At 46.0% G+C, this 21,035-nt stretch overlaps 4 protein-coding genes across 6 annotated transcripts; 2 read left to right on the top strand and 2 right to left on the bottom strand.

Moving 5' to 3' along the window:
* Positions 1-2,516: 2,516 nt before the first annotated feature.
* On the bottom strand, positions 2,517-20,762 carry LOC119123446 (cytochrome c1, heme protein, mitochondrial). 2 transcript variants are annotated; one of them, XM_037252610.1, is made up of 7 exons: positions 20,629-20,762; positions 19,662-19,852; positions 18,652-18,778; positions 17,784-17,941; positions 17,380-17,540; positions 16,732-16,832; positions 16,354-16,661 (listed from the first exon to the last, which is right to left on the bottom strand). In XM_037252610.1, exons 1-7 carry the CDS (start codon positions 20,707-20,709, stop codon positions 16,557-16,559), a joined length of 924 nt encoding a protein of 307 aa, XP_037108505.1. In that variant the 5' UTR covers positions 20,710-20,762; the 3' UTR covers positions 16,354-16,556. The 2 variants fall into 2 exon arrangements, with proteins under 2 accessions (XP_037108506.1, XP_037108505.1); XM_037252611.1 differs by lacking the exons at positions 16,354-16,661; positions 16,732-16,832 and adding an exon at positions 2,517-2,529 and having other exon boundaries at positions 17,312-17,540.
* tmem74b (transmembrane protein 74B) lies at positions 3,154-5,936 on the top strand. Of its 2 annotated transcripts, none has more exons than XM_037252632.1 (3): positions 3,154-3,260; positions 3,755-3,958; positions 4,581-5,936. In XM_037252632.1, the coding sequence occupies exons 2-3, from the start codon at positions 3,803-3,805 to the stop codon at positions 5,070-5,072; spliced, it is 648 nt and encodes a 215-aa protein (XP_037108527.1). In that variant the 5' UTR covers positions 3,154-3,260; positions 3,755-3,802; the 3' UTR covers positions 5,073-5,936. The 2 variants fall into 2 exon arrangements, with proteins under 2 accessions (XP_037108527.1, XP_037108528.1); XM_037252633.1 differs by having other exon boundaries at positions 3,196-3,260; positions 3,734-3,958.
* psmf1 (proteasome inhibitor subunit 1) lies at positions 6,090-11,649 on the bottom strand. The gene is made up of 7 exons (XM_037252623.1): positions 11,414-11,649; positions 9,928-10,080; positions 8,165-8,247; positions 7,790-7,966; positions 6,764-6,820; positions 6,436-6,597; positions 6,090-6,355 (listed from the first exon to the last, which is right to left on the bottom strand). Exons 1-7 carry the CDS (start codon positions 11,540-11,542, stop codon positions 6,304-6,306), a joined length of 813 nt encoding a protein of 270 aa, XP_037108518.1. The 5' UTR covers positions 11,543-11,649; the 3' UTR covers positions 6,090-6,303.
* pigu (phosphatidylinositol glycan anchor biosynthesis, class U) lies at positions 12,082-15,723 on the top strand. Its single transcript, XM_037252575.1, has 12 exons — positions 12,082-12,272; positions 12,771-12,835; positions 12,936-12,995; positions 13,146-13,208; positions 13,298-13,407; positions 13,620-13,720; positions 13,792-13,889; positions 14,006-14,160; positions 14,356-14,499; positions 14,570-14,694; positions 14,769-14,911; positions 15,266-15,723. Exons 1-12 carry the CDS (start codon positions 12,143-12,145, stop codon positions 15,377-15,379), a joined length of 1,308 nt encoding a protein of 435 aa, XP_037108470.1. The 5' UTR covers positions 12,082-12,142; the 3' UTR covers positions 15,380-15,723.
* Positions 20,763-21,035: the final 273 nt, after the last annotated feature.

The raw sequence follows: 21,035 nt of genomic DNA, 5'->3' as shown, positions 1-21,035 counted from the left end.
CATCGATACACATCGATTAATCGATATAATGCTCTACGATTTGTTGGCATCGATGCTAAACGTAAACATCGATCTATATCGCCCGTTTTTGACCTCGGACATTAGACGCGACTTTATTTTGAAATCCAGTTCATTGTTGCTTGCTTCCTCTTTCCGGGAGCAGTGCGCGGCGTGTTGTGTTGTGAGCAGAGCAGGCACGTGAAAGGGGAGCCGACAACTACGCGGCTCCAGGGCTGATGCTATGGCTAGTGTCCAAGAAGACGAGGAAATTCGCTCCCCTTTGGGCTTCAAGTCATTCGTTTGGAAGCACTTTGTAATTTCCTAAATAAAGAGTTTGCAGTACCTTGTTGATTTTGCGTATGAATTGTTATAAATCAGGATATTGTTCTATATCGATCGTAGAGCACTATATCGTGATGTATCGTGAATGAATCACAGCAGGCTTTAAGATATCGGTAAATATCGTATCGTGGTTCTTTGTATCGATATGATATCGTATCGTGACAAAACCCGCGATTTACACCCCTAATACATACATACATATATATATATATATATACAGTGCCTTGCGAAAGTATTCGGCCCGCTTGATCCTTTCAACATTTCGCGACATTTCAGGCTTCAAACATAAAGATATAAAAGTTTAATTTTTTGTCAAGAATCAACAACAAGTGGGACACAATCGTGAAGAGGAACAAAATTTATTGGATAATTTAAACTTTTTTAACAAATAAAAAACTGAAAAGTGGGGCGTGCAATATTATTCGGCCCCCTTGCGCTAATACTTTGTAGCGCCACCTTTTGCTGCAATTACTGCTGCAAGTCGCTTGGGGTATGTCTCTATCAGTTTTGCACATCGAGAGACTGGAATTCTTGCCCATTCTTCCTTGCAAAACAGCTCGAGCTCAGTGAGGTTGGATGGAGAGCGTTTGTGAACAGCAGTCTTCAGCTCTTTCCACAGATTCTCGATTGGATTCAGGTCTGGACTTTGACTTGGCCATTCTAACACCTGGATACGTCTATTTGTGAACCATTCCATTGTAGATTTGGCTTTATGTTTTGGATCATTGTCCTGTTGGAAGATAAATCTCCGTCCCAGTCTCAGGTCTTTTGCAGACTCCAACAGGTTTTCTTCCAGAATGGTCCTGTATTTGGCTCCATCCATCTTCCCATCAATTTTAGCCATCTTCCCTGTCCCTGCTGAAGAAAAGCAGGCCCAAACCATGATGCTGCCACCACCATGTTTGACAGTGGGGATGGTGTGTTCAGGGTGATGAGCTGTGTTGCTTTTACGCCAAACATATCGTTTTGCATTGTGGCCAAAAAGTTCGATTTTGGTTTCATCTGACCAGAGCACCTTCTTCCACACGTTTGGTGTGTCTCCCAGGTGGCTTGTGGCAAACTTTAAACGAGACTTTTTATGGATATCTTTGAGAAATGGCTTTCTTCTTGCCACTCTTCCATAAAGGCCAGACTTGTGCAGTGCACGACTGATTGTTGTCCTATGGACAGACTCTCCCACCTCAGCTGTAGTTATCTGCAGTTCATCCAGAGTGATCATGGGCCTCTTGGCTGCATCTCTGATCAGTCTTCTCCTTGTTTGAGATGAAAGTTTGGAGGGACGGCCGGGTCTTGGTAGATTTGCAGTGGTCTGATACTCCTTCCATTTCAATATAATTGCTTGCACAGTGCTCCTTGAGATGTTTAAAGCTTGGGAAATCTTTTTGTATCCAAATCCGGCTTTAAACTTCTCCACAACAGTATCTCGGACCTGCCTGGTGTGTTCCTTTGTCTTCATGGTTCTCTCTGCGCTTTAAACAGAACCCTGAGACTATCAAAGAGCAGGTGCATTTATACGGAGACTTGATTACACACAGGTGCATTCTATTTATCATCATCAGTCATTTAGGACAACATTGGATCATTCAAAGATCCTCACTGAACTTCTGGAGTGAGTTTGCTGCACTGAAAGTAAAGGGGCCGAATAATATTGCACGCCCCACTTTTCAGTTTTTTATTTGTTAAAAAAGTTTAAATTATCCAATAAATTTCGTTCCACTTCACGATTGTGTCCCACTTGTTGTTGATTCTTGACAAAAAATTAAAATCTTATATCTTTATGTTTGAAGCCTGAAATGTGGCGAAATGTTGAAAGGTTCAAGGGGGCCGAATACTTTCGCAAGGCACTGTATATATATATATATATTTATATATATTTTGAAATCCAGTTCATTGTTGCTTGCTTCCTCTTTCCGGGAGCAGTACGCGGCGTGCTGTGTTGTGAGCAGAGCAGGCACGTGAAAGGGGAGCCGACAACTACGCGGCTCCTGGGCTGGTGCTATGGCTAGTGTCCAAGAAGACGAGGAAATTCGCTCCCCTTTGGGCTTCAAGTCATTCGTTTGGAAGCACTTTGGATTCCAAAGAAAAGATGGCTCAACGGACAATTAAAATTATTGTAAATAATAGTTCAGTAATGCACTTTAAAGTTAATGGTATTACAAAAAAAGAAAGAATATTCATTTTTCTTTACTTATATGAGAAAAATATAGGAATTCGATAAAGTTCAGTGTTAAAATAAGCACTTTGTATACTACAATACTCTTGTAATTTCCTAAATAAAGAGTTTGCAGTACCTTGTTGATTTTGCGTATGAATTGTTATAAATCAGGATATTGTTCTATATTTTTTATTTTAAAAAAATAAATAAAAATAAAAATATCGATCGTGGAGCACTATATCGTGATGTATCGTGAATGAATCACAGCAGGCTTTAAGATATCGGCAATAATCGTATCGGAATCCTTTGTATCGATATGATATCGTATCGTGACAAAACCCGCGATTTACACCCCTAATATATATATATAGTAAGGCTTTTTTTTTGTAAAAAAATAACCATGTTTCAAACTACAGTTAGGGTTTTAAAGTAGGGTTATGGTAGGATTTGAAACCAGGGTTGTCCCAAAACAACAAACCATGAACAAGAGTTCCTCTGACCCCAGAGGAAGGGTCTGTATTTTGACAATTTAACACCTTTAAAATTATATATTATATTTTGATGATGCAATCGGGGCTCATGTGAGCGCTTTGGGGATTCAGCGTCCTTTGAGTTAGTGAGCGAGTGCGCCCTCTAGCGGCCGATCACGCCACTTTAGAGTGCGACATTTGCCTCTTGTGCGCCTGCGCATTGCTCCGCGCTCGTCCCCCCACTGGTTTCCTTCTCTGTCGTCCATCCATCTTCCGCTCCTGCCTGCCAACAGGTAAGTGCCCTCCTCCGCTTCCTCATGCTTTTCCTCCTTTATCCATGCTCCGGTCGTCATCCGATTCGGTGTCTGACTGATTGATCCACGTCTGAATTAGATGCTCATCAGGCGCGGCCAGACGCTACGCGTGCGCGAACGTAGAGTCAAGTGAACGTCGCCACAAGGTCGCGCGAATCATTCGCTTAGTGCGCATGCGCATAAATGGTGAACCGGTGATTGTTTCGTGAGATTGCGTGGTACCGCTTCCATATGGCGTCCTAATGTCACGTTATTTTGGACAGACACTACGTTTAAGAGCGGCAAGCTAGAAAGTCAATTTGAAAAAGCAAGTCATGTCCAGTCTTAAAGTATAAATTGAAATAACTCCGATGACATGTCTATAAGTGTAAAAATAAGTTAATCGCTGTTGACATGAACTAATGGCGGGAAATAAAGAGCTGTTGTTTGCGTTATCATGTTATTAATGACAGTGATGTTGATGTCGTGTCCAGTGAGGAAGATGCTGATCGGACGAGCGACAATGACAGAATCGCTTTTCCATGGACTCATCGTTTGACCTCGTAGAGCTCCGCGAACTACCAAACATTCACAAGGCTAGCGACATTCGCCGAGGCTTCCGCAACGCTTCCTACGAGCACGACCACGAACGCCACCAAGAGGCGACAGGCTTTACCACCACCTCGGGAAGCTGCAAGGTTCTTCCATGTTTCGTGCATAGACACACACAGCAGAGAAACACAAAGATAGAATCATAGCTGATGCAGAAAGATGAGGCCAAGAGGCAGAGTCAAAACACATGCCTGGATAAGTCCAGAGTAATGTCACAGCAGAATGGGTTCCCATAAGCACAGCACAAATAGAGACAAAAAGTCAGGACAGATGTAAGCTCTCATGTTTTGTGCATCGGCACACACAGCAGAAAATCACAAAAATAGAATCATAACTGATGCAGAAAGATTACTCCCTTAAGGCCGAGAGTCAGTCAAAACACATCCCCAGGTCCAGAGTAAAGTCACAGCAGAATGGGTTCCCGTTAGCACAGTAAAAAAAAGTCAGGACAGATATCAGGAGAGCGGTCCCATTAGGAAGACAGTAAAGTCAAGAGTAGTGTAAAAACGCCAGTTGGAGTGGATACCAAAAGTTAAGACAAAGGTAAGGAGAGTAAGAAACAGGGTCACGTTAGATACAGGCTCACAGTAAGTAATGTTCTGTAGAGTCCGCTGGAAACAAAAGTTGCGTCAAGAGGCCAGAAAATCTAGGGTTTGGACAAACGTATTGGGACCACAAGCAAGTGAATCAACTTTTGTCCCCCTTCAGGATTCGTCAGTGACGTCTGGTGCTGATGATGCTGAGGCGGTCCGGGGTTCCGGCGACAACTGGACTGTCCCTGACGGTGGCGGTATTCGGCACTCATCCGATACGGGCCTGGCTCTTGCCGTGGCGCTGCTGGTGAGTGGCGTGGCGCTGGTCCTGGTGGCCTACGCCGTCCCCAGGGAGGCCCGCGTGGACCGTGACGCCGTGTCGGCCCGGCAGATGGAGCAGCTGGAGCTGTACTATGCACGGCTGGGCTCGCACCTGGACAAGTGCATCATCGCCGGTCTGGGGCTACTCACCCTGGGAGGGATCTTCCTCTCTCTGCTCCTCCTGGCTTTCATGTGCCGGGGCCACGGCGTCTCGCACTGCCGGGCGCCCTTCGTCCGGCCCAAGCGGACCTACGGCTCCGTCAACATGAGGATGAAGCAGCTCGCCGCTGGCGAGGACCAATCATCTGGGACCGAGCGGGAGGGACCTGCTTTGACGGCCGAGTGATCCACCGACCGCAGCGATTTGGTGCTAACAAAGGAAGCCCGTCCATTTCTACGTCCGTCCTTTGCAAGGCAAAAATGAAGTAAAGCAGGATGCTGGCTATAAAGTTTTGGGATGCAAAAATGAAGAAAGTGCCGAATTTGAATTTAAGTCTTGGGATAACGATTTGCTGAAAATGGGGAGGGAAATGTGAAGACATTGTCATCATTCCTGCTCAAGTGAAAAAATGTGGAATGCGGCCAAAAGCAAAAGTGGCCCTTGGACAAGAAAAAGTAAATTTGGACCAAAATGTGGAAAAAAAATGTAGATTTAGGGCAAAAACGTCAAATTGGAAAACGGGGCATTTTTGTCCATTTTGAGCCGTTTCGACAGGACAAGAAATGTTGGGGGCTGTCATCCAAAAAGAGGTTGTTCGCTGCGCCCGTTGGATTGTTTAGAACGCCAAAGACCTGATCCGGAACATTTTTGTCCATACAGCCAGTTGGTTTGAGACAAAAGGCGCAAGAAGCTGGACCTCCAAGGCGGATATCATTACAAAAAGCTGCAATAGATATAGTCGTGCTTCTCCAGCGCCAGAGGGAGACACATATTCACTGATAGTTTTTGTTTGTTTCTCGGGGTTTTGCCGATCGTTGCTGTCATGTTGTTTTGCAGGTTTTGACGAGCCTGTGGGAACGAAGACAAACATTCGCGACTTTGAATCAAAAGTTGCCTTTTGGAACAGGACATTTTTCAGATATTTGACATTTGAGTATCTCACGTGTTTAATGATCAGCTGTTTGAAGAGTTGCAAAAATATGTCTACATTACAACATGAGCTGCAGTTAATGACATTCAAAAAAACATCCTATGCAAAAAAAAAAAAAACACCTATTGATGATTTTTTTTTCCGTTGAAAAGCTAAACAGCACTAAAAGGATCAACGTTTTGTCAAACACTGAAAAGTTTCGCTTGTAATTCCGAAGCATTAAGGAAACAACAAAAAGTGATTTTAGTCACTTTGTTTCTTTAGATTGTTGGATTTTCTCTTCTGCTAAAAATTGTCTCAAAAAGGCCTCCCCATGGCTGGGCCCTGTTATTTCCTAATTCCTTCCACGTTTCTTGAGAGAGTCAAACCAAAGACATGTTTCAGTTCTTCCCAATTCCAAATTGCATTTTGGCAAGTTGCAGCGCTTCCTGATTTTGCTGGCAACAGTAGCTGCTGGACTCTGATTGGCTAGAGGACAGGAAGCGGCTACATGAACATGTCGTCGTAGCCCGGCGGGGGAAGGTGGTCCGGATCGGGCCTGAGGGAACACGACCAAGCTTTGTGAGACATGACGTTGGCCAGGCAGCGCGCGTGAGCGAGTGAGACGGCACATCTCACCCGGGCTGGCGGAGTCCCACGGGTTCAAACGGGTCGAAGCGGGCGCCGGGTGGCACCGCACCAGGGGGCAGGATGTCCGGGATGCCACCAGATGGGTCAAAACCCGAGCGGGGGTAGCCCATTCGCAGAGGGTCCGCCATCATGCCGCCACCTGATGCTGACCTGCCGGGAGGCAGAGAAAGTGTAAAGCACGTGTCTTGCCACAACGGTCGATGTTGCACTCAAGAATTGGACCGCAAGTTTGTTTGGCAACTTCAGGAAAGAAAATGAGTAATTTGGACCCAGAAAAGGGAAAAAATGCGTGTGACGCGGCAAGCGGGTGACTCACCCCAAAGGATCCAGATCGGCGCCTCCCACTGAGAACGGCGGCGCCATGGGTTCGGGCCTGAAAAACACACGCCACGCCGTGTTGCAACCAAGAGTGTATTCAGACCTGACTGTTTCGTCCACTTTAAACGGACCAGGGTTCGATTGTAACGCTGATCCGGACCATTTGTGCAGGTGTAAATACACGCAAACAAATCCTGGTGTGGATTAAAGAAACGGACCCAGACCCACTTTTTAAAGTGGTTTTGGGTCGCTTCCAAATGAACTCTGGTGCGGTTCGCTTAAGGTGTGAATACAAACAGCATAGATTCAAACCAACAGCACAAATATGCGGAGCAGGAATGCGTGCGCGTAGGCCTCGCATGTTTTCTTCCATTTCCGTATCTGTGCTCTGTGTGCCGTCTTGGTCATTGCTGTCCAATGGGAGCACAGATCGTCACAAGCATGGGTGTGTTTACAAAATATACTTCGCTTGCAACATGTACAGTCTGAATAGGAACCGCACCAAACGAAAAAAATTAAGTCCGCTTTTGGTCTGGACCAAACAAGCGGACTAAAGGACTTTTCTGGTCTGAATACACCCTAAGTATCGGCACAGCAACAGGAGAGGAACTTGTGGCAATCCCCACAAAGGTGTGTGGAAATGTGCAGGAAATTTGGAAAATTGTCGCATCATTGTACAACTACGCAAAAATTCAAAGTGGTGTCCTGGGCTCCTTCTTTTGTCAAAATCAATCTCCAGAACTTGGGTCCGCACCGGTGCTCGATATGGCGAAGAGTCACCACTTTTCTTCAAGCCAAACTCCCCGACCCATGTAGGCACTAGTGCTGGTGCCCGAGCGCTACTTTTGTCTAAACCAAACTCCTCAGGTTGGGACGGACGGTTCTTGGGCACTACGCCGCCACAACACTTTGCCAAAGTGCCGTTTGGTCAAAATCCCCACAGGTGGGCACGACTCGGTCCTAATGCTTGTTACCACGGTGACTTGCGGTCGGTCGGCCGGCCAGTCGGCCGGTCGGTTCATACCAGTGCGGCTGCGCAGCGTGTCGCGGGTGCCTGTCAGGGACCCGCGTGGAGTCGCGGAGGTTGTCATCGTCGCGGCCGTCTGGCCTGCGCGTCCGCTCCGCTTGAGTGCGTTTGTCCCGCGACGGCAGCAGCTGAGAGCGAACGGCCGCCGCCAGGCCACCCACGTCCTTGTAGACTCTGAACACCAAAAACGAGAGCAAAACGTCTTCGGAGAAAAAGGTTGGAATGTTTACAAAGCGCTGGCTGGATGGCCCCTCTCGTGTTCCCAACGGAGGATCAGCGATGCGCTTCCGCATCTTCGAGAGCAACTCCTTCTCAATGTGCAAAAACATTATTTGCAGATGGTGCTATAGCAACAAATCCTGTGGCACTCACCTGTCGAATGTGCGCAAGTGGCCGGCTTCCACGTGCTCGTTGAGGTTGACGATCACGTCCGACCTCTGCTGTGTGCTGCGGTTCTTCACAAACACACACGCGACCACCATCAGTTGCAGCTCCGAGCGTTTGTCAACAACTACTTGAAAGTTCCTGATTTAAAAATCTCCCCCCTTACCAAAAAAACAAAAATCAAGATTGACACATGCTGTTGGTGAGGAGGCGCGATGGAAAATAAAAAAATAATTTCCAATCGCTTCTTGAAAAACAGGACGTTCATTTCCATGGACACTAAACTAAATTAACGACGATTTGGGTTCGTCGGTCCGTTCGTCATATTCGTCGAAAATTGGCAGAAAATGTTCATTCTTCATTCGGAGGATTTGGACAGTTTCAAGTTAAACAAGAGCTCCAAACGATGATCCAAGTAATAATTTGATCATAAATGGGTCTCGTTAGTTTGCTTTATTAATCAATCCCTTCACCTCCAGTGCCGAGTGTGGTTAGAAAACTGGGCTTCAGAGAACAAAAGGTGGCAAAAAATATCATTAAAAAAGAAACACCTTCCAATTAGGAGTAATTGAGTCAAATGAATTATTCAATTTACTTGTCAAGTTTCTTTTACGATTCATCGAAGAATTAGATAAAATATTTTTATTTATTTTTTTCCACCTTCGTAATATTGCAAAGATTCGTCCGATCCTCTCGACCGGTGATGCGGAAACTATTATACATGCGTTCGTCACGTCGCGCCTGGACTACTGTAATGTATTATTCTCTGGTCTTCCTAAGTCCCGCGTCAAAAGTCTACAGTTAGAACAAAATGCTGCTGCAAGGCTGCTCTCAGGGACAAGAAAATGTGATCACATTACCCCAATATTAGCCAACTTACATTGGCTCCCGGTCCATTTAAGATGTGACAAGGTTCTTCTATTAACCTATAAATCACTGCATGGCTTAGCGCCTTCATATCTCGTCGACCTAGTTGTTCCTTAGGTTCCGTCTCGTAACCTTCGTTCGCAAAACGCTAGTCTTTTAGCGACACCGAGGGCCAAGAAAATGTCTGCAGGGTCTAGAGCATTTTCTATTCGGGCTCCAGAGCTTTGGAATGCCCTACCAATGGATATTAGAACTGCTACCTCAGTAGAAACATTTAAGACACGTTTAAAGACACATTTCTATGATATGGCCTTTAATTAACCTGTAGTGGCCGATTCGGCTGGAGTTTGTTTTCGCTCCCCCCCCCCCCCCCCCACTCCCCGGCTGGGGAGGTGGTTAGGTGGCACCCAAGCTGACAGCGGCTATCTGGATTCTCGTGGACCAATTCAGGATGGGGGAACTGCAGCTCAACCTCCTCGAAGACACTGCCAGGACAATTGAGGGCTCCTCCGGCAGCTCTTCGCTTTGACTTGGACATCCACTTTTTCATTGATTTTCATATTATGTATTATTTGTGCCCTCTCTGCATCCATTGCAGCCTGGTGATCCTGAAAGGGGGATCCTTCCATCTGTGGTCCCTTCTCAAGGTTTCTCATTTTCCCCTGGCAGGGTTTTTTTGAGTTTTTCCTTGCCCTTTTGGGAGCTTAAGATCAGGGGATGCTTTGAGAATAATTGTCAATTTTTGTGTATGTGAAGCCCTTTGAGACTGCTTGTGATTTAGGGCTATACAAATAAACTTGACTTGAATCTTCTGCTTTATTGTCCTTTCATGTTCGCATGACTTGCCCGATTGGAAATCTCTCCGCACAAGGCTGATGACTCACCATGAGGTTGAAGACGAGCGCCGAGTCGACCACCAGTGCTTTGAGCAGCAGCTGAGCGTCTCCCGGCTCCGAGGCGTACCTCAGGGTGTAGATCTCCTTGTTACTGCTCCAGCCCGACGGCAGCAGTTCCGACTTCTTGTCGCTGCTCAGCGCCTGACCAACCCCGAAACAAAGAGAAAGAGAAAGGTTTGGGGAAATACTTACAAAACTTCACTACAGCCACTTATCATTCCGCAGAAAAGAGCAATAAAAACTATTCATAAAGTCAACTACTTGGAACACAAAAATCCACTTTTCATACAGTCCAAACGATTGAAATTCACTGACAGTATCTTATCAAACAGTAATCATCATGTATAAGGCAAAAGCAAAACAACTACCAGAAAATATCCATAACTTATTTAGGAATCGGGAGGGAGGTTATAAGCTAAGGGAGAATCATAACTTCAAAATCTTAAACATAAGAACAACCTTAAAAAGTTACTGTGTATCTATAACCGGGGTCAAACTATGAAACAGTCTAAGTGAGGAACTCAAGCAAAGTCCAAATATCCACCAGTTTAAATTGTTTTTACAAAAACATGTTGTTTAGCGGGTACAAGGACTAAAGATCATAGATTGTGTGTGTGTATACTTGTGAGTATACGTGTATGGAGGTATAAATATTTGTGCGTGTGAATACATATGGATACATGTAGGTGTATATATGCTATGCTACTGTGCGTGTGTGTGTACCTATGTACGCATATAAATTATGTTTAGATAAAGGGGTGAGAGCTACAAAACTATGCTTCTTCTCACTCCTTTCCGAATGTCTTTTTTCCTCTCTTTTTTTCTCTCCGTGTTTATTTTGCTTCCTCGATTTCATTTGGTTTTACGCAGGGATTTTGTCTGAAAGCAAACGGGAAGCTCGGTATTGTTTGTGTATTTGAATGTTCGGAATAAACGTTGTCAAATAAACAAACAAAAACGATGAAAACGACGAAAAGAGGACAGAAGCCCTTTCCCCGTTTTGCACTTCTTTCTGTGACTCTTCCGGTCTCAAATACGTTTCAAACGAGTGTCCTTGTAATCAAAGCGTAAACAGGGCATCGACTCTCGATAATACGTCTCTGGACATTGCGGACAAGAATTTTGAGAAACTTGCATCTTGTCCATAAGCACGTAGCATTACGTTATGTGTGCGGGGGCTAGTGGATTGGTAATCACCGACCTGGACTCATCTAACTTGAAGTGTTGGGGGGGTGAAATTGATCACGTTAAAATTTGATGCTCAACTTTTATCTTCAGCTGCAACCTGGTAATGAAACCCTTTAAAAATGTCTCCTTGAAAGAGGCGACGGTGTCACGTGACTTGTAACGTTAAGCATTAGGCTCGCAGCCTCCGAGCACCGGTTAGTGAAGAATATGCTGCTATGGTCAGTAGACAAAAAGAAGAAAACGAGGTGAAACGACACGCTCAAGAGCCACTAAAGAGTGCGTTTACCTCGTCCCCGGAGCCGAGGCACTTGTATCCGCTTTTGACCACTTCCCAGTGGACGAAACACACGACGGCGTCCTGCGGACACGAGATGGCGTCGCCACAGCAGGAGTACAACAGCTCCAAACCCGCCATGGCACTAACGCAAACAAATGTTGAGAAGCAAAACGAAAAGGAAAAACGCAATGAAATGATGTGATGTCACATTCACAATCGGAAGACGGGCGGGCTTCCCGCTCGGCCTCTTCAGCGTAAAGCGTCAAGAAGGGCGACACTGCACTGCCTCGTCACTAACAACCGACTATTGAAATGATTGAAACTATTGAAACCAATTAGTCGAATAGACTATTGTATTACATGTTTTATCTCTTCTGTGGGTGTGAAGGAAAAACATTAACGGTTCCAGCGTTCATTTTGAAATTTGTCATCGATATAAATTGAATAAATTATTATTATATCCAGTTACCCACGTTATTATACTGGCACGATTTGTCATATAGTTTGTGTTACGTACTACGATTAATATTAAATGCTTACGACGAATTGATTGCGTTTTGATTATATATAGTATCGTAATATTTCGCCCGTCAGTTGTATTTTGAGCCCACACTTAAATGTCCCCCTGAAAACGTTAGCTTTCGCCTTAGTTCCGCCCTGTACAATTTAACAAAAGCTGTGACTGTCGAGAATCTGTTCATTTCCCAGCGTGCACCTAGCCTAAGCCTTAACGTCAAGATGGCGGCGCCGTTGACTCTCCTACTGATCGTGGCTGTCACCATTCGTGCAGCTCTTTTTAGGTCCACCTTGGCGCATTGGATCGCCGAGAGGGTGGAGGTTGCGTCCCCGTTAACCGCCTGGAAAAGAGGTGAGCGTGGCGGACACTCTGAGGGGATCGTTTAGGGGCTTGAGTTACGCTGCTGAAGCATCCCTCCTGTGTTCCGCAATGAAAGCCAGTATGTCTTCAAAGTCACTATTGATTTTGCGTCCCGTTTGGCTAAAAACAGTGTCCCTAAAGCGAGTAATGATCAAAAACGAGCATCAATACTTTGGTGTTTTGAATATGCCTTTTCTTATCGCATACACCAGGAAGACTTTCACAACTTTGATGCGTATCGGTGACGTCACAAGTGTCCAGCTGTCCAACCACCTCTCGTACTCGGTGGACACGACATAATCATAGTTATTCTGTTTAGAGGTGAAACGTCAATTATTAAATTAATAAACAGATTTGATCAGATTAATCATGGTGGTTAGAGTTTAACACGATGTTGTCCGAATTTTCACTTTTTTTATAGACCGAACACTGCTGCGAAAAAGTGTATCACACAAAAACAATAATAACCCTCTTTTTGTTGGCTTGTAGTGGTGGAAGGTTTGGCGCTACTGGACTTGGGAGTGTCGCCATATGAGGGAGATGTCTTTCATGAGGTGAGGGGGTTGAACATGCACGCGCACGTGGGTATTGGTTCTCCTGAACTGGTTGTCATGACAGCGATGATGGATAAACGCCTTTTTCTGTCTTACTTAGACCCCTCTCATCATCTACTATTTCCACTTTCTTGTGGACTATGCGGAAGTTACCTTCATCGTAAGTAACATACGCTCATTATAACACCGTTAGACATGGTGAGGTGTAGAATTTCAGGAAATTACGGGTGTAGAATACATGACCAGGAGCACTTTTAAAGTAGACTAAGGTGCAAAGGTTAAAAGAAAGAGCTTCTCGGTGTCTCTCCAGCTGGCCGACATCATCGTGGCCGTGTCCTTCTACCACGCAGTGAAGGACTACAACAAACAAGTGGTGAGGAAGTCAAACAACCATACATGGCCGTAATGAAAAATCGTCCCGGCCCATCAATAACCGCCGACACACGCCAACCGTGTTTCCAGTTCAGGAAGCAGAAATTCGCTCTGCAAGCTGAGCGCTACCCCGCCGATTGTCACGAGCTGGTTCGTAGCCCCAAAGAGATGCACTACATCCCCCTCAAGGTGGCCATGTTGTGAGTACCAATCCAATGAAAAAGCAAAACGCACTTACACAGCCAAATTTAGGGCAAGAGTCAAATGATCTGACTGTATTTCATATCAGTGGTAAGGGAGCAAACATTCTGATTTTGCCCCCACAAATTATTTTTTTCCCCCCAAAATAAAGCCAAGAAGAAGCCATCGTCTTTTTGATGCACAGGATGTTCCATGTGCTCTGGTTCCGCAGTTACCTTCTGAACCCGTTGAGCGTACTGTCCTGCGTGGCCAAGTCCACATGCGGCCTGAACAACGCCGTGATGTCGCTCTTCATCCTGGCCACAGTGAAAGGTGAGGCGGCCGAGTTGGTCTGGCGTGGCGTGCAAGGGGGTTGGGTCTCATCCCTTTCCTTTTGTGGGCAGGGAACACGTTGCTGAGCGCAGTCTTCTTGGCCTTGGCCACGTACCAGAGCTTCTACCCACTCACGCTATGTGCTGCTGCTCTGCTGTACCTCATGCAGGTAAGCTCGCCGACTGATCCCGAGTCGTAATGAGCAGCTTATTCTGCCACTAGATGGCGACCCACCTCTCCTCAACTGGTTGACTGCAAAACTCCTGGCTTGCTTTGTGTGTGCAGCACCAGTTTATCCCCGTCAACGCGTGTCGTCTGAGTTTCTGGTGGTTCGTGGCACAGTACGCCTTCATGTACCTAGGCAGCCTTCTAGTGACAGTGGGCCTCTCCTTCTTCCTGCTGGGCTCGTGGGACTTTGTGCCCTCCGTTTATGGCTTTATGTGAGTATGCGGTCAAGTATCTGAAAGTACAAATACCTGAGCGACTTGAGTAGTGTGGTGCCGGCTTGAGATTCAGATGACAAAACTCACCAAGTGCGCTGAACGTTGTGTCGTAAAAACAACTATAGGCCACGGAACAGAATTGTTCCAAATGGTGGTGAAAGTACAGTGACGCCCCGCCGCGTTTGTTTCCAGCCTCACCGTTCCAGACCTGACGCCCAACATCGGCCTCTTCTGGTACTTCTTCGCAGAGATGTTCGAACACTTCCGCCTCTTCTTCCTCTGCGTCTTCCAGATCAACGTCTTCATCTACACCGCCCCCCTGGCCATCAAGCTCAAGTGAGTCCTCCTCCGACACAGAGGAGAGACCACAAACCGGGCTGCCGAATGACATTTGTACGTTTTTCAGGGAGCATCCGGTGTTCCTGATCTTCATGCAGCTGGCCATCATCTCTATCTTCAAGTCGTACCCAACGGTGGGCGACGTGGCTCTCTACATGGCCTTCCTGCCCATCTGGAGTCACCTCGCCAGATGTGAGTCAGGTGTGATGGTGCTCCCGTTAGTGTCCCGCTATCGATCACAAGTTGCCATGCTTTGCCCTTTGTAGTTCTTCACAACGTGTCCCTGGTGTCCTGCGTGCTGCTGACGTGTTCGGCGCTCTTTCCGGTCTTGTGGCACTTGTGGATTTATACGGGCAGCGCCAACGCTAATTTCTACTTCTCCACCATGCTGGTCTTCAACGTCGCTCAGGTCAAACTGTTCACTTTTTCAAAATCTCGTCAACTCGATAGTTTTGTCCCAGACCCTGACTTGTTTCTCTCCATCGGTTTTCTTCTCCTGCTATATGGCTTTGTTTTTCTCAGAGTGTTGTGTGGGGAAAAGCATGTGTTTGAATGGAGAATACCTCAAATACTTGGAGACAAATTGATGTAGGCAGTTTCTTGTTCTTCCCTCCCGTGGAAATGCACACAGTTGGCTTTACACCTCCGCCTCGGGCTAATGATTTTGGGCAGACGGACTGGAAGCAATTCTTGTGTACTTGACTTCAAACAGCTGTTGTGACTCACTATTAAAGGTACAAAAACCTTTGTGTGGCTCTTTCAGATGCTGCTGGTGTCGGACTACTTCTATGCCTTCTTGAGGCGAGAGCACCACCTGGTCCACGGACTTTACCCAAAGAAGCAAGACGGGTCGGAGGCCGTTCTGGTGCTCAAATGATCCCTTCAAACTTCAAAGCACAGAGAAGGAACGACCAGCTGATCTTCTTGCAAGGCTCTTGGAATGGAGGTGGTCGTTCTGGTGCTCAAATGATCCCTTCAAACTTAAAAGCGCGGAGAAGGAACGACCAGCTGATCTTCTTGCAAGGCTCTTGCAATGGGGGGCGGTAAACTTTTTTTTACTTATTGAGGTCAAATTAACTGATTTCTGTTAAAACTCCAGGAAGAATGTTAAGGGCACACGGGGGGGGGGGGGGGGTTAATTTATTTTTTGTAATGATCATGCATTGGAAATACTATGGTTGCGAAGTTATTTTTTGTTTCAAGTCTAAAGAGTGAAAGTAATTCTCCAGGTTGGGGTCCATACTGACTATTGAGCTAGGAGCCAGGTTCACCCATCTGAAGTCATATTCGCACTTTGGCATCACAAAAGTCTGGCAGTCAAAAGATTGTTAACCCATCTGAAGTCATATTCACACTTTGGCATCACAAAAGTCTGGCAGTCAAAAGATTGTTTTGGAAAGCTATCAAAACCTAACCATTCAGTTTTTGAGCTCATGCCAAAGCTAAATAGTTGGTTAGGATGACGGCGTACGCAAGTGTCGAGCTTTTGAACTTGACCAAGGTGACATTCGGGTGGTATTTTGAGCCAATTATTCATGTAGCGAATTTGTTTGGATTAAGCTGAATGCAACAATAGCATTCAATATTCCCAGAGCCAAAGTAGAAGATTTTTCTTGTGACAGCAAATCCATAAGTGGTGGATGAAATGAATACATAGATCAAGTTAGGGGAAAATTTCTCAAGGTGGACTAGACAGACTTGCGTGTGAAAAAAGTGCATTCAGCCTTTTGGTCGCAAGTTGCTAATCTAACTTTTTTTTTCTTTTTACATAACTTTTCTAACTAAATTGTTTTGCTTCAAGGCTTTGATTTGATTTCCATGTCTGATAATTACTGATGGATTGAACAGAGATTGCTTCTGCATATAATTTATTTTGTACAGTAGAACAAAGGCAGGATTCTCACATGGTTGTCAAGTGTTTACCAAACAAAAAAACATTGAATGTTGACACGCAGCAGCGAGTTTGTTACCTTTTTTCTTGCTTTGTGTAATAAACATGATGGAAAGATGCTTATGTGTGTGTGTGGTGCGCTTGCGTGGCCACGCCCCATGCCTTATTTGGGCGGCCTGTAGGCGATCTTCCTGCTCTTGAGTACGGCCCACCTGTGTCGCTTCATGTAGTAGAGGAGTGGCACCAGGATGGCTGAGCCCATCAACAGCTGCACCAAAAACAAGAACCGTTGCTGATTTGTCACGTGTATTGTGCTCAAGTGCGTGCGTGCGTGCGACCTTGAGTCCCATGCGCTTGCGCTGGTCGTGCTCGGGCTCCGCCGCCCACCTCAGGAAGGTGCACACGTCCTTAGCCACCTGGCTCATGGTGGCAGGGGTCCCTGTGAAAACAGCATCTTTGTGCTTTTCCACATCTATGTTTGCCTCACGTTGAAAAGATATGCCCCCACGGTCGCTGAAAAACGAGGGGTACACCTCATCGCTAGATACAAACGATTATTTTTTCCCCGAAGCGACTCGTGCCCTTTTAGGTCCTCAGTTTTTAACGGACGAATGGTAAAGCCTACTAAACAGGAATTTGTCCTTGAAGCGCTTGTTTGGCATTCTCTTCAATTCGGCATCCTTTATGGCATTCTTTGCAGAATACTTGTACTACCAAATGTTCAAAAGTATTTTGGGGGGTGATTAGTTATCACTGACCTTCTATTGGTTTAATTGTGCCATCTCTATTATGAAGGCAGTTTTAAGTAAAAACGCTTTGCACAGCTCTAACGCCACCGCTGAGATGCCACGTCTGTCTCCATGTGCAAATACTGACAAGTTTCATGCGCACACGTGGGAAATGTATCACTCATGTTACTTGCGTTGCACCTCTAATTTGGCCTATTTGTTGTTTCTCGCGTACATCTGTAATGTGGCGTATCTTACCGTCATCGTATTCCAGAATCTCGTTGTAGATGGGCGGCGCCATGCCAATTGCCTGTCCGGGGAAGTAGGGGTTGTAGTAGAGACCCTCCCTGACCGCCACGCCGGCGGGGGGCTCGCAGTAGCCCGTCAGCAAGCTGAACACGTAGTCCTCACCACCGTGCCTGGGAGGATTTGTAAAGGAAAGGGCGGAATTTTGACAGACAGCCCCCGCAAGCTTTGTAAGGCTAGTACGAACGACTGGCCCCGACTGGCGTTGTGCCGTCTACATATATGAGCCGGCCACCCAAAATGGTTCATCTTGCGCATAGCTAGAAACAGCCGCCACCCCCCGAGACGGAGCCCAATATTAGTGCCAGAATGCATGACGAGTGAGCAGCCAGGCGCATCCGAGGCATTTTTGGCACCTGGCGTTGACGATGTAGCTGAGGTCTGGCGGCAGGGCGCCGTTGTTGGCCACGCGGGCCGCCTCTGGGTTGGCGTAGGGTTTGGGGAAGTAGTCAGACAACTTGCCGGGCCGGGTGAACATCTCGCCAGTCTCATCAGGACCGTCTACCACCTCCACCTGAGGGGGGCAGGGGGCGACTGTGAAACAGTTGCCAGATAAAACAATAGTGCGCTCTTTCCATCGACATCCATCGGAGATATCCGCGCTCCTCAAACTGACTGATTTGTTGTCTTTTTTTTGTGCAGAGGCCATTGCGATAGACGTTACTTGGGCACCATTGCCATCAACCAGGTTCCAAATTTGTTGCTACATTAAAGTCATTGTCAGTGCTTTTGGGCCTGCGGCGTTTCACAGCTTGAGCGAGCTTTTGTCGTAAACCCGCATATTAGTTTGCCCTTGAGTGATGTCATGGCACTTTTGGAAGCCACTATGCTGTCCACCACTAGCAATAGGAGGGTGCTTGCTTGCTTGGCGTGGAACAACGTAGCTGCTCAACACGGTTGATGCGACGTGGATTTAGGCGCGTGTTCATGCAAGATGCACGGCGCGGAGGCTTTTTGCCATCTCGTGGCATTTGCATGCTCAGTTATTGTTCCGTGTCTATGCTCACAGGTAGCGCTCAATGCTAAACTAAGCTAGCCGCAGAAGTAAGTGGTGACATGCATCTGCAAAGAATTACCGTGCAGAAACATGGACGGCACGACATTCAATTGTGGGGGGGGAAAAAAGTTTGCTTGAGCAAAAACGAAGTCCGAATGTGAGAGAACAGTTCATTCCTGTGATAGTGGCATCTTGAATTTTGGCAGCATGATTACTATGGCACTCACCTCCTCAGCGATGGCCTTGACTTCATCCTCGGTGTGCGAAACTCCCACCAGGTTACGGAAGGCAAGGTACTCCATGCTGTGGCAGGCGGAGCACACCTGCTTGTAGACCTGGTAGCCCCGGCGAATACTGCGCACGCACACACATGCATACAAATTTTGGACAAAGTGATCCATATGCACTTGGCTAAGAGTCCAGGAACATTTCTTGCATTCATTTAGACATTTCACATAGACATTTTAAAGCTAGTGGATTAAAGTGCACTGGTCCTTTTTAAAAATAGCAGAATTGTTTTATGTGAATAATCATTATCACAGTTTGACAAACTAAATCATTCAATATGAACACTGAATATTGTATTACTTTTATTAGATAATCTGTTCAATTATTTACGGCAACCAAAACGATGTTTTCAACATTTTTTAAATTTACAAACTGTTGAATGACTTGTAAAGTCAAAATAAACCACTCCTCAAACACTAAAAGTGTTCTATTGAATAGAGAATGCTCATCATTTTTTGTACAGAATAGAAAAATACATCCATTAAACAATTGATGATACTAAATTGTAAGAATTTCTATTTAACTTATGATTTTCTTAAGTAATTTGACACGTTTTAAACAAAAACAAGCAAAACAATTTCACCTCCTCAACTTTTCATAAATCAGTTAGTTTACTGTATGTAAAAAAATAAAATAAAATCTGTACTAGTTGATTTTTAACTGCGAAAATCATTTTGAACAACACAAAAATAGCTACACAGACTGTTTTACAAATACAAAAGAATAGTGAAATAACCAGTTGAACATTTACATTTAGGTTGGAGTATTATTTCTGCCCGAGAATCGTTTGCACGATTGCGGTTGGAATAATTTTTTCAAATGAACACATCAGGATGACTTATGATCATATGACTACAACAAACTCTTGGCCCTAATTGCAGCCATGCCTTTGGAAACTCAGAGGAGGATGCATGCATGGTGTCAAGCGTGTGTGAGGCATGCCCCTAACCTGCCGTGGTCCAGGGATGACAGCGGCCCGGCGTGGCTCCAGGGGTAGTTGGGCGGGTGGAGCTCTAGGTCAGAGGCTTTGACGGACTGGTGCAAGGCCAGGGCCACGGCGGCGGTGCCGGCACCTACCACACCCAGCGTGGTCAGTGCCACCTTCTTGCCGCGAGGCAGGGTGGCCAAGGACATGTTGGCCTGCGGGCACAGCAATCTCATACATGTGCTGTACAACAATTTGCTCGATAACAAAAGCACAGTCAGTGTTGACAACTTGGTCATTTTTTCTTTCACGAAAGGGTAACGTCACATTACAGTTTGTGGCTGAGCTCGATGTCTTCTTTCTCGACAACTCTGACCTCCCAGTCTTAAGCGGCGTTGCTGTGCACTTTTTCTAGTCCGAAGTAGTTAAAGTCCGACTTCCCACCTCGCACGAATGCAGCAAAAATAATAATAATAATGAGGGCCTGGATAAACGCTGCGGCGGAAAAAACGGAAGTCTGCTCAGTCCTTGAGCCGGAAGTACATTTAATTCTTGAAATGCTAACCGGTTGAGCGTCACACAACCGATTGGCTCAACATCTCGAACAGGTGGCAAATGTATGGCGAGAGGACCGTTGCACGAATGTCGGAATTCCTACCGTATCTCAACAGCGGTTAAACATTTGAATGTACTTTTAGTGTGGCCAAAGGTGTAACAATCTAAAGCCTAGTCGGGTTTATGCTAGACAACATGACTACTGCCTGCATCGGATAGGGCTTTACAACTGTCATTTCATTCTTAAGTAACTAAGTTATTGATTTGAAATAATACAACATGACGCGAGTGACCTTGTCTCCACCACCTGACTGCTGTCCGCGTTAGCATTAGCTCGTACTCGTAGCCAGGGTGTCCGTCCCCGTGCGACGACAGTTACCAAGACTTTGTAGTGAAAGCACAGCGTGGGCTAGTTTACACGCTCCGGTTCGACTACCTTTGGCGTGGTGATGCTTTTCGAGGTACGCAGGAGGGCTCTCCCGTTGCCCGAAAGCGTCGCGACTCGTAACGCCGCCATCTTTACTTCTGCTCGCTCGCTCTCAGTTGGCGCCGACAAGTTTTGACTTGTTTCCTCGCGGCGTTTCCGGTATTAACATTCCCAATGCTAAAGCTACTGGAGTTGAAGCACAAGATTTTTTTTTATTCTGAAAATCCCAGCCGTTCTCTAACCAGAAATGACGTAGGTTTTACGCAATCGTGGTTCGTAATGTTATAAAATGAAGGTGAACCCTTTTTTTTTTTCTCTTCAATCGACAATCAATTAATTCAGCTCAAGACGCTCGTCCGGGTCGCGTGACATTTTTCCCCAGTCGAGCCCGCAAAACTAGCAAAAATGAGTAAGAA

Source organism: Syngnathus acus, chromosome 5, assembly GCF_901709675.1.
Source record: "Syngnathus acus chromosome 5, fSynAcu1.2, whole genome shotgun sequence".
In the NCBI taxonomy this organism is placed as follows: Eukaryota; Metazoa; Chordata; class Actinopteri; order Syngnathiformes; family Syngnathidae; genus Syngnathus; species Syngnathus acus.
Note: the sequence above shows the minus strand (reverse complement) of the source record. Positions and strands in the feature narration are given on the sequence as shown.

Coding starts and splice junctions, on each gene's coding strand:
- tmem74b (XM_037252632.1), top strand. CDS start 3,803: ATGGACTCATCGTTTGACCTCGTAGAGCTCCGCGAACTACCAAACATT. Junction 3,959..4,580: donor CCACCTCGGGAAGCTGCAAG/GTTCTTCCATGT, acceptor GTCCCCCTTCAG/GATTCGTCAGTGACGTCTGG.
- LOC119123446 (XM_037252610.1), bottom strand. CDS start 20,709: ATGGCGGCGTTACGAGTCGCGACGCTTTCGGGCAACGGGAGAGCCCTC. Junction 18,779..19,661: donor TCATCCCTGGACCACGGCAG/GTTAGGGGCATG, acceptor GTGCGTGCGCAG/TATTCGCCGGGGCTACCAGG. Junction 16,833..17,379: donor GATTCTGGAATACGATGACG/GTAAGATACGCC, acceptor CTGTTTTCACAG/GGACCCCTGCCACCATGAGC.
- pigu (XM_037252575.1), top strand. CDS start 12,143: ATGGCGGCGCCGTTGACTCTCCTACTGATCGTGGCTGTCACCATTCGT. Junction 13,408..13,619: donor CCCCTCAAGGTGGCCATGTT/GTGAGTACCAAT, acceptor CTGGTTCCGCAG/TTACCTTCTGAACCCGTTGA. Junction 14,695..14,768: donor CTGGAGTCACCTCGCCAGAT/GTGAGTCAGGTG, acceptor TGCCCTTTGTAG/TTCTTCACAACGTGTCCCTG.
- psmf1 (XM_037252623.1), bottom strand. CDS start 11,542: ATGGCGGGTTTGGAGCTGTTGTACTCCTGCTGTGGCGACGCCATCTCG. Junction 10,081..11,413: donor GCCTCGGCTCCGGGGACGAG/GTAAACGCACTC, acceptor GGGGTTGGTCAG/GCGCTGAGCAGCGACAAGAA. Junction 6,598..6,763: donor GCCGATCTGGATCCTTTGGG/GTGAGTCACCCG, acceptor GCCTCCCGGCAG/GTCAGCATCAGGTGGCGGCA.